This window comes from Melanostigma gelatinosum (assembly GCF_949748355.1).
Source record: "Melanostigma gelatinosum genome assembly, chromosome: 8".
NCBI lineage: Eukaryota > Metazoa > Chordata > Actinopteri > Perciformes > Zoarcidae > Melanostigma > Melanostigma gelatinosum.
Window position 1 is genome coordinate 16843354 of NC_136641.1, and position 12463 is coordinate 16855816.

General features: G+C 42.5%; 1 protein-coding gene across 1 annotated transcript in view; it reads left to right on the top strand.

Annotated features, from left to right (window-relative positions):
• The window catches only part of cacna2d3a (calcium channel, voltage-dependent, alpha 2/delta subunit 3a), a 105431-nt gene extending 97271 nt beyond the window's left edge, over positions 1 to 8160 (top strand). Inside the window, exons 34-37 of the mRNA XM_079273539.1 lie at positions 2165 to 2279; positions 6200 to 6336; positions 7520 to 7608; positions 7771 to 8160. Of these exons, the coding sequence (XP_079129665.1) occupies positions 2165 to 2279; positions 6200 to 6336; positions 7520 to 7608; positions 7771 to 7863 (434 nt within the window). The 3' untranslated portion in view covers positions 7864 to 8160. The remainder of the gene's footprint in view (positions 1 to 2164; positions 2280 to 6199; positions 6337 to 7519; positions 7609 to 7770) is intronic.
• The last annotated feature ends 4303 nt before the right edge of the window (positions 8161 to 12463 follow it).

Consider the following 12463-nt stretch of genomic DNA (forward strand, 5'->3'; position numbering starts at 1 on the left):
AACAATCAGGATTATTCTTCTTACTCTACATTTTTCTAATTGTTAATTGCTATGATTTGCATTTTTTCAACATGTTACTTATTTATTTTACAAATATTGTTGTAAAAATAAACATCAATAGATTTTTGCTGTAATCAAAATTCTAACTTGCAGCACTTACAGGCTTTCATTTCATGTCAAATGGGTCTGTGTGTTTTAATTATTTATTTCATTAATACATTTTCAACATTCAGAAACTAAAATGAAAAGTAAAAAAACAACAATTATATTTAATAATTTAAAACACTTGTCTATTGTCAGAGAGATAAAGAAAGATATTGTCCCCCAGCAAAACAAACAAAAAAAAAGACCAAAAAACTATTTTCTCGGAAACTGGAAGATTTTGTTATTTCAGCTCAAGGCTTATACCTCAACATTACCATGTGCAGCATTAAATGAATAACACCTAATTTTCCAGTTTCAGAAACATGTGTTTTTTTAATAATAGTTTTTGCAGTTAACTTTCCTGTCTCGCAAAGACGAAAAAAGGAAATTAAGCAATTTTCAATCTTACATCTGCCCATAAAAACATTAATGTTTTGTGGAATGATCATCAAAATGCTGTTTTTTGGGGGGTTTTCTAAAATATATAATCCAAAGATGAACACTGACGCATACACTGTCAGTTTTCCACAGTAACACTCACGTAATACTACACGTAATACAACCAGTGTCCTCAACACTGACCTGTCTTCATCTTCATCTTCACCATCTCCCCTCCATTTCCTCTCAGTCTGAGTCAGTGTGACCACTGGAAAAACAGAATAAAAAGGCACAATCCAAAACCCAGTGTAAAAAAAAATCGCAGAACACGTGATTGCCTCAAGTGACCCCAGTGTGAGAGACTGTGTGTGTGTGTGAGTTTGTCTCCACACATTTGTATTTGTTTGTGTGTCCAGAGGGGGTTGTACTTGATGGTTTTATGATCTGTACGGGTGTATGTCATATTGGTAGTGGTGGGAAGCAATATCCGCTTTGTAACAGAAGGCAAAAGGCTTCTCTTTCTTTCTTTTTTTCTCACTCAGTCTATCTGTCTCTCCTTCTCTGGTTTTATGTCTCAACCTTTCTTTTTCTGTGTCACTTTCTTCAACAAACTCACGCACATTCTCATATGATTACCGCCAAGCTATGAAAGCTGTGATGCCTTATACTTTATGGTGTGTTGAATACAGTTTGCCTGTCTGAAATTAAAGCCTCACTAAGCAGCATCATATAGTGGTATTAATTCCAGCCAAAACTAATATGAAGATATTTCGTGTGTGAATGTGAGGGAGGGGAGAGAGGGAAAGAACCACAAAATGAGAGTCGATAAAATGCTTTCCTTGCACACTCTTATCCCGAATGAAGTGAAGCTGGGCATCGCTGCTCGCCAAGCAGTCAAGACAATTTCACAGCTGGCTAGCCTCAGGTCTTAGCAGCACTTTCTATATCTTTTTACAATAGAGACACAGACCTGCGACACACCGCTGAAACACCCCAATTTAGCAGCCTGTAACCCAATCTACACAGCCTCTCAGCCAGAACTAATCCCAGACGTTTATACATGTAGGCTGCGTTTCTCACAAGCTTATAATTTATATACAACAGCACACACACTCTCATTTCTTTTCACACAATGATACTGCACTGCTGACATCCAGCAATTAAACTTCTCCATTCAAATCACACACATAATCCACCATCTTTAGAAAACTGTTTTGTAAAAGAAATGTGTGAAGACCACCTGGAAAAAGCTCAACTCAATAAATAAATGAATAAAACCCACATGTTTCTAAATGTTTAGATTTAATAAACAAATGAGAATTGCATAGCCCCCCCCTCCCCTTCAATCATGCAGCATTGGTTTAAACCTCCGGGTGGCAGGAGAGTTCAAGCAATTTTGCATAAATGTCTGGCATAGATTCACACTGCAAATATCTCCAGCAGGACAAGAGTCAACTCTGGTTCAGAAGTGCTGCTTTCTTTCAAACGTGTATATTTACAAGGATGTGGTGTGTTTAACTGTTTGCTTTCAATCTATTTGCATTTACAAATTTGAAATATGTATTTGACTTTCAAATAGCCTTTCCATGACGACCTCACCCAATTTCGTTTTCTTTCTCTCTCGCTCTCTTTCTGCTTTCAGCTCAGCGGAGGGGTCGATCCATGCAGGTACCATGTGACACGGAGTACCCGGCCTTCGTCTCCGAGAGAACCATCAAAGAGAACATGGGCAACGTTGACTGTGGCGGCTGCATCAAGTATGAAACACACAGAACAGTGAACATGCATCAACAACACAGTAACGACAACAATCTCAATATCCGTCTACTGTTCAGCCACACACCTCGGATATCAAGCGTTCCACTACATTCCATAAAACAACCTAACAATGAAAAATGAATCATCCTGTTAACTCTCATCTTGGCGTAGTATTTTTTTATCTCTGTAATCCCTGATAATGAGGAACACATTTAAATCATTTGTTGTCTGCTGAAAACACTTTTATCCCGGCAATCCATCAGAGACACACACGCAGACACTCACTCTCTCTCTCCTCCGGCAATTTGAAATACAAGGCATTTAGAGATGAGGGAGAGGGGTGGAAAAAAAAGGCTTCCTTTAAAAATGGGAAAATGAGTGTGGTCCCCTTTAACAATTTGGGCTTTTCTGTCAGGCAATTGTGGGGTGTTCTCTGGATCCCGCCAATGGGCCCTTCATTGCTCCCAGCTGTGGAACTGCCAGGGAGGCTCAGAACCCTGTGAGTGTGTGTGGGTGTGTTTTCCTTGTGTGTCTGCTGCCGGTACAGCCCCACAAGGTCAGCAGGGTAACCACTGCCCTGGGTGCTCGGAGTAAAATGTGGTTGGGGATGCAGTCACACTACCAAACACACATACTGTGTATACACACACACACACACACAGCACCGTCTTACACACACCCGCACACACATGACAGAAGCGGGCGTCAGAGAAGAATGGCCTCATCTCCAATGATGACACCAGAACTGGGATTAGCGGGCAGGCCTGTGTGCGCTGAGCAACATGCCGCCTTCAAATAAATCTTTTTTAAAGCACAATGAATTTGACAAAGTAAAATGGAGTTTTTATTTGGGTTGCATGGAATTGTATAGCTCACATTAGTAATAGAGGATATTGGTGATAAACATCTGTTTCACGTTACAGGCTGACTGAGGCCGTTTTCTCATATTTTCATTGGGACACGTGTGTGTGCTTAATGCTCTCGGAAATATACTCTAAGCATTTGCCCGTTAAACTTCTCTTCACTGTCTTTTGACTGTGTGTGCATGTGATGTCAGTATTTGTATTTGTCCATTACTTCCTGATATCTAGCGAATGCTATAATCGCTTAAGTGGCCCTTTAAGATGATTTAACCTCCATTATTGCAGAGCCAACCTCTCTAGACTGTAACATGAGATGTAGGACGAAGAGTGTGTCTTGTCTGTCACCAGAGAAAGTCTTCAAGGGGACTATTAGCGACAATACTCACAGCCATATATCCTATCTCGCCACATGCTCCTTTATTTTTTCTTGACCGCCCCAGATGAGCAAAAGAGAGAATTTCAAAGTTGCAATGAACTACAGCTTCGGCGCTACAGTCAGACGTGACGTGCTTTCATTCTTAAATTGCATCTGTCTTTATCCCTGTCGCACTAATAATTATGGTATTGCTGAAATATTTGTTTATATTATCATACTGTCACTCCCGACTTACTATAAGGCAAGTTTTGCTACTTTAACACAACTTTTTAAACATATTTTAGTGCCCCGGCTGCATCAGAGACGTGGTCTTTAGTGAACAGTATTTTGAGAACAGTAAAAAAAAAAAAATTGGTATCGCAGTCTTTATGGAACCAGCTATTTTATTTTGATATTACATGTTAAATTAAGTTCCTATTTTATATGCAGAAGGAATAATTGTGTCATTCAGGACCTTTATGCTGAATTTGCGCCAACCACTGCCTGAATTAAAAAATCCACAAATAATGAATACATCTTTAATCGAGCCCCTCTGGATATATACTGTATATTAGAATCATGTAAAATGTGGGGGAAAAAAGGCTGAAAATGAGAATACTGGAATCATGATGCCCAGTTTCCCCAAAAGTAATGAAAGAAATGAAAATAAAATGACAGCATTGCTCTGAAAACTCTCCAGTCTGTTTGGTGAGATTTTATTGAATTAGTCATTCTTAAATTAGACACACCAATTACTGGTCAAATTTCCCAACTCTGATGATAGACATTTCTGAAAACCATACGCATGCTGTTATGGTTAAGCTATGCAACAATTAAATTATTGGAAAATTGTGAACACTCTCTACAGGACACACAAATAATATTGCATTTAGCCGCTGAGCATGGACACATTTTACCACGAAAGGTAGAAAAAAAATTTGCCTCAGTTCTGCATCAAAAGCAAAGCACATGTTAAGCATAATGTGTTGTGAAATGTTATTATCTTAGCTCCAACTGCTGAAATGATCTTCAGCACAGCTGGCTCTCCAAAGGTAAAACATGCTCCTTCACGTCATGCAGTGCTATTCTTCTGTCAGCTTCAGCTACAGATTGTGTGATATGTTTTGTCAGAACTTAGATCAGTAGTCATGATCTGTCGCCACGTCTTTTCCGATAGTACATCAGCGTTACATTATACATCTGTCTAACTCCTGATTTCTTTGTTACTGCCTTATCTTTATGGGTCTCTGTGTCACTCACTGTCATTACTCAGAGAAACGTATTGGATGTCGTTACTGTCTGTGTGCTTCTGAGAGACAGAGAGCATGCATGACGGTCTGTCTCTATCTGTATATTACACTACAGTCATTTAGCACACGCTTTTATCCAAAGCGACTTACAATTCAGATTCGATCACATTTTTACACCGTAGGCACAGCTACGGGAGCAATTTGGGGTTAAGTGTCTTGCTCGCGACTAGTGGAGCCGGGGATCGAACCGCCGATCCTCTAATTGAAGGACTACCTTGCTCTCCACTTAGCCACAGTCGCCCATCATACACATTCGTGTGTGTGTTGGAAAGCCTTCACAAGCGGTGTAGTGCTCCTTTTCCCAATACCGGGTATGTTCGAGGCCAGCAGCTGTGCTGTCGGGATGTGTTTAAGTCTTTTCTCCAGGAACACTCGCTCTGCTTTCTGTCAGTGGGCTGAGCTGGGCCTGCCCAGCGCTGTGCAGGGGTGAGCATGGATTATTAAACATAAGCAGATCCCAATTTACCCTGAGTGGAACTGGCTTGACCTATTTACTGGGCTGGTTTGGTTGGGTTTGGTTCGTCATGGTGGAATTAAAGTGCGGTGAATTGGTGCTGCTTAGGGGTTGTGGTCTGATTAAATTGGTCATCGTATTGAATTTGTAAGGATGGAGATATTCCTAGGTCTGTTTTGATCTGCCAGGTCTTTCCCTCTCTGCCTTACTTCCTCCTTCACAAGAGTTGAGAAAATGTATGCGTGTATTTCTGCATTTGCGTGTGTCCTTTCAGTCAAGCGTGCATGTTCTCATACGTGTCTGATAAATACCTCACGGTGAACTTGATAATTCAACCAGCTGCGGCAGAGTAGAGGGAGGAAGGGAAGCAAAAGACACAGAAAGAAAGAGTGAGAGAAATAAGAGATCATCTTTACGACCTCTCTTCTTCATAAAGCTTATCCACGGTCGTAAATCACTGGCCAGGACGCTGAGGCGAGGTCTGATCTCTCAGGCCAGTAAAACACAACCATGAGAAGCTATGAGCACAAAAGTGTGGTTCCCATTTGTCTCCCTTCGCAGTGTTTTATATTGGGCAACACTTCATTGGTGCTCGACTTGGATAGGATATAACAAAGACAAAAGGGAAGATAGGGAGAAAAATTAGGAAGAGAAGGGGATGGAGTGAGTTGGAGAAGAAGTATGTGTGCATAGTATATGCGTGTCTGTCGATGTCTCTGTATGTTTATTGATAGCTGGCGGTTAGTGCATCTCCCCTCCACCAGGGGGGAATGTGAACACTCATAACATAAATCCTCTGACACACATGGAAATGTACATCATGCCCATGCGCCTTGTCTACTTGCCAATTCAACTCTCAATCCTCCCTTGCGCCCTCTCTCTTCTTCCGTCCTCATATTTGTTTTGTGTTTCTGGCTGTCTGTGCTGTGATTGGCAGGTCCTTTGTGATCCAGCAGATCCCCAGCAGTAATCTCTTCATGGTGGTGGTGGACAACAAGTGTGACTGCAGCATGTTTGAGCCAATCACCATGGACCCCATCGAAATCATGTATATCCTTCAATGGCCAAAGACTGGTATAGAAATAACAATATCACCGGATTATGTTGTTTTAATATGGAAGTCTATTCTTCTCCACCTCATAAGCTCCAGTGTCACAATCCTGTAGCTATAACCACTACGTGTCCAACAATGTTGCAGGGATGTAAATAGCAACGGCATTTTCATTTGTGGGGAGGTCTTTGGGGAGTGTATATAGCCCTCTGCCCTTTTGGTAATGAAAGAGATGAGAGCATTATGAGGGTTACTGACAAACTCAAAGTCTGTCAGAAAAACACACAACACAAGCAACAATACATACATGAAAAGAAAGTGATCATAATGTTTCCACAGGGGCAGCTGGTATTGCACAACACTAAATCATGGATGTGACAGAAGCATGATAATTGTGTTCTGGGAACCCTTCAGAAGACAAAAATAAATTTGTAGATTTCAGATTTCTCATTTGTATGTATATAATACATATACAATACAAAAGTAACGGACGACAAACCAATTACATTGCATTAACTGCTGCAACCTTTGGACCCGCAAACTTAAGGTGCTCAGCACTGATTTTATCAGAACCACTTGCTTTATTATCAGATAGCTGTGTTATTGCCTCAATCGACCTCATTGGTTGTGAGTCCCAATGTCTCACTGTTAGCAATATTACCCACTTTCTAGGGGTCACTTTTAACTTAATTAAATAAAGCAGATTAATGTTTCCTCCACAACTCAGCTGTGTTATCAGCTCAATAAACTCCTACTATAGTGCATGGTAGAAATATATTGCCCCTGTTCAGAGCTCTCACCTCCTTCCAAAATGGTGAGTGTGTGTGTGTCCTTGTGTCAGTGGGGGTCTGTGTTTGGACTGTGTTACACAACAGCCCACGCTGCGATGAGACACTGATCAACAGCAGACACAGAGTGGAGTCAGCTTGAGCTGGATTCTCCGACAATATGTAAGTTGTATGCAGTACAGTCCCACTGTATGTACATATACACCACTGTTCATTTTGTTGTGGAGCGCTTACTGTAGCATAAAGCCTGCAACAAAAGAAAACTCATCAGATATTACTCCGTCTGCTTTTTTTCCTATATGCACACCCGTGCTGTGCACAAAAGTATTACTGCCTTTCCTTTATAAACAAGAAATACACTCCAGCAGGAAAACCCCCTGCAGAGGGTACACATTGTCTGTTATTGACTTAACTTCAGCTGCACATAATGAGTCTCTCAAGTGCGAGCGGTTGAAGATGCAAAAGGACAGGAGGCGCCCAGATACCTGTCACCCTTTTCACCCAGAGGTATTCTCCACATACACAGATACTGCACACACACAGTTCACTCACAATGATAGTACTTTCTTTCATAATAAATCCCCTGCAAATTCTGCTTTTGCGTTTTATTAAAATATTCCACATATGTTCATAGCTTGACACCCCCTCCCTCCCCCTACTTTTCTTCAGGAGAACTCAATGGAGTGTGGAGGAGCTGCGTGTCTCACCCCGTCTCTCGCAGCAACACTGCTCTGCGTCTTCCTAGCGCTGTTCCCCAGGTGACCAGAGCTGGCGAAGCCTCTCCATCCAGAACTTGACTTGGATCCGCTTGACTCAGCATGCAAAAGAATCGCAACAATGCCACAGAAAAAAACACTCCTGCCCCTTATAAAACTGTGCCCAATTCCAACTCGCCTCCAACAAAGCCCCTAGCCCTGAGGTGCCTCCCTACAAGACACCTGTATGAAAGGACTGTTAATGGCTATAGTCATCATTACAGTGCTTTTGCAATATCACATGAGCTGCACCGAGAGGTCATTGGGGAGATACAAAGTTAGGAACATAGTAATAATGTCAACAATGCACATAGTAGCTTAAAAATTCCACAAGTGGTCCAGTAAAACCCAGTGACATTCACACCACTGTGTTCACTCCTTTTAGGTTGCAGCTAAGGGCTGGGGTCTGTAGCTGGACTTGGAACTGGGCATTACAGCCACGTAACACCCGGTTGGAGAGAGACAGGTGCACCTCTCCCTGGCGCACTCTGAATTTGAATGGACAATAATGATTCTGAAGATTGAAAAAAAAATAAAAAATACTGAAGATGATTATATGTGGCCGGGGTCGTAATATAATGTTTGTCAATGATCTTTTTTTCATGATGGGGAAAAAACAAGTTATAGTCTATATGAAGAAAAAAAATTTTTTTATTTATGATTTGCAAGTGGTACCCATAAACTGTGACTATGAGATTTTTTGAGTCCTCTGATGTGAGTGGTTGTTAATATTTGAGCTTTGCCTTATTGAACGATATTGGTCCTGTTTGTGTACTTTTTAAATAAAATGATGTTTAAAATGGATGCTGTTGTTGAAGCCATGTTGTTGAAAGGCTCTTAGCAATAGAACAATATAGTTAATATAAAGCATCAGTTCTCATCCCGATTTTATTGTTGGCAGATTTGGTTGATTAAGACAGCATCTCTTAGCGGTTGGCTGTGGGAAATGTTTGCCTGCTTTTTCGGCCTCCACATGAACAGAGATGTGCGTGCCTGCACGCATGCATGTATTTGTATGAGTGCATCTGGTGTTTCGCTCATCCGTCATTTATGTAACTCTCTGCTCCAGAGGCCTACCCCCCACATAAAGATAGACAATAAAGACCATGACACCAGAATCGTAGGCCAACCACGACATACATCTGTATGTGTTTAGGAAATAGACACAAAAATCCTTTTTTTTCTGACAAACATACTGTACACATAAATGCAAGAATAGGATTCCATGCCAGGCTAACTCATATGCGTTTATGTGTGCGTACAGAGGAGCACAATAAGTAAAAACAACAGCGGTTCGCACAGAACCAGGGCCGGCAGGGAGCCACTCTGCTGTGGTGTCGATGTCAACACCAAGGTCCCCGTGGTCAACAGCGGGACATGCTACTTCTTCCTCTCTATCCCCACCTCTCAACCAGCCAGCTCTACTGACCCCAACTTCCTCCTCCACAGACAAGGTGACTCTCACTGTGCCAGTGGTTTAATCTGGTCTCCATTGAGCAGAACTGTTTCACTCTAATCATTTCCAGTAGATTGTGCTCTCCCTCTTTCTGTGGCCCAAAGACTCCCTGACTAGCTGGTGGGTCATTTATCACTGCATTATGGGATTGTTTGGGTCACAAATCCAATCCGGTCTGTGATTCCTTCCTGTTTGCCAGATGAGTTATGGGAAAGTGCATCCAATGTGTGTACAAAAGCCAGACGTGGGAAAGCAATCTTCTTTCTGAGTTACAATGGCAGCCCTCATGCCAGCCCGGGATCCTGTGACTGATAAATGCTCATCTCTGTTTTCCCCACACACTGGGAAGCGGAAACATAACACATGCAGATGCTTAAAGACATTGTTTTTCAAATATCTCCCTGCACACTGCTCATGTGCGCTCGTCACGCAGGTCGGAAGGGAATTCAGCTTGACTTTGTGTGATTATGTTGTACAGTGTTAAACAGTACAATAATAGCAATGAATAGAAGGTAATAAATGTGTTGCCGATCCATTGAAATACACAATTGTATGGAAACATAAATGTGTGTCTTTACAGGTTTGTTCACTTGGATGCCAGTTCACACCTTTGACCCCGGCCCATCAAAGGAGACATGAATGAGAGAAACATCACTGAAAGTATCTTACGAGAGCGTCCACATTCTTTCCCAATGATCCGATTTACGCGTCTGTTTGTGGTGGGAAGGAACCCCTGAGAGAGGAGTCGCTGATCACTGGGACACAATGCCCTGAAGGGGCCCTTCAGTCCAAAACACACCCATCCATCAGCACTCACACCACTCTAACCCTGTTTGCTCACCATTATCTTGACTGCATGAGAAATCTCTTTTGCTAATATGCCGGAAGACAGATGACAGTGAAACACACACATATTCACACATTCAAACGTTAGTGCAAACATCCACGTGCATGAACACATGTGACACACGGAGAAGGGGTCACACGGAGGGCAAAGCTTTTGGCGTTACCTCGGATGGAATGGATAACATTGATGGTTTGTATTGAGGACCACAGATATGTTGAAATGGAAATGATTCTTAGCAACAGGACCACACACAGGCCCGGTGACCACAACACGCCACAGTTAAGACAAGCTGGGAAAACACACGCACGATTCTGTCGGCATTCCACCGGGTGACTCATTGTACTATGTATTCTTATGCCTGGTGGACAGGCTTACAGTAGCAAATGCGTAATTTTATAGAACCAATACCAAGAAAGAACTTTGCTTACTGGATTTATTTTATTTTATGGATTGTGTATTTGCGGTATCATTGTCATTCTTTTCTTTTTTACATTTTCATCCCTTTTCTTCTAAGCATCTTGTCCTCATCTCTGTCCTTGTTTACCACCATCTCCACACTCCTTTACCTTTTTCTCCTGCTGCTCTGGTCACATGCTCACTGGCTGTAGCGGTGATAATGACCAGACCGCTCGACTACCTCACCCACACATGCATGTACCCACACACCCACACACACACACATCAGAGACGAAAACCGAACCAAACCCCAAAGGCAATTTGTTCCTGCGCATGCCAGGAGACTCGCTGCTGCCAAGGTTGAGAGGTGCCAACTGAAAACATACACTCTTAACACATGCTCTCATTCTCAGAGTTAGTAGTGCACCCCATGCTGTGACAGGAAGAATAGCCTTCAGTACTTATGGACCTCTTGGTGAGCTTGAGGACCTGACAGCCAGCTGTGCTAATACTGTCTGTGTGTGTTTGTTTGTGTGTGTATGTGTGTGTGTGCGCACGCGAGTTTGTCCTTATTTGCATACCTATCCAACAGTGGACCTCAGCATCAATATACGTTCAGCAACAGCGGACCTTTTAGAGGTCCTGCTTTAAACGTGAAAATTATTTCTAAGTGAATTTATTTTTATTTTAGCCAACAGGCCTTCAGATATATGTGCACGTAAACGTTCATAGTCAGCACTGCCTCTGCAGGCTGGAGCAAGGACTTTAACAACTCACGAACACACTTAAACACACTTATATCAGTCCACTGTAGGGATGTGCGTGGGTGTTTTGTAATAATTCACCAGCCTGTAGTTCATCGCTTCCCTTTCAGAGAGGCAGCTTACCGTCTTCAGCCAAATACTGAATACTATACGACCAAAACCAGAACAAATCATATGCATACATCTGGCATTCCATCCTGTGTTTGTACAAACAAGCTGAGGGAGATTTTGCAACATTAGCATATTGAGCGGAGTCTTTGTAGCTGTGATCTGAGCTCTGCCGCCCTGTTTCTATGAAAAGCCTCATTTGGTTACACATGGCAAGCTGAGCAATGGCCTGGAGGGGCATACATATTGGCTCCCTCAAACAGGAAGGGGCTAAGTTGAGACCCACGAGCCCCCTGCCTTGCCCCTGTCACTCAAATGCACCCAGGCTGTTTTTAGAGTGTATAGGCCCTTTTAACAGAATGGACAGTCAGGAATGAGGAGAGAGGGGAGGGTAAGCAAGGGAAAGGAGGAAAACTAGATTGGAGGTCATGGAGGCAACGGAGGGAAAAGGCGGGCTGATTACACCCGAGTAGGTGGTCTCACGATTTCATTACTCAAAGCAAGCAACACCATTGGCTCTCGGCCTCAGTTTGTCCCCAGGTCTCTGCACTGGATTGGGATTGAGAACCGCTGTAAGTATTGTGAGCATTTTAGAGTGTCCTCTGATCACAGTTCATCAGCATCAGCATGTTTATCTTGGATGAAGGACCGATCAATGAGTGAGGAACTATTGGCTGTTGGCTCCCTCATGCTATAAATCCTTCTGTGCTGATGAATACTGATTGTTGATGTGATAATTGATGTTGTGTTTTTTTGTACATGGCGTCTCTGGCCATGGTGTGGTTACATCAAACTTTTATAGAAGTCTGAGTATGTGTGTGTCAGCATGTGTGTGTGTCCATCTGTCTTGTTTGATTTGTATCTTTATACCTCAGCTGCAGAGCTGCTCCTGCTAACCCTCTATGAACTCAGTGTGGACAGGACTAAATGGTGGCTCTTATTGGCACGTCTGTGTGTGCGTGCCTGCGTGCGTGCATGTGTGTGTGTGTGTGCATGTGTGTGCACACGACTGGCCAAACTTATAACCCGCATGTTC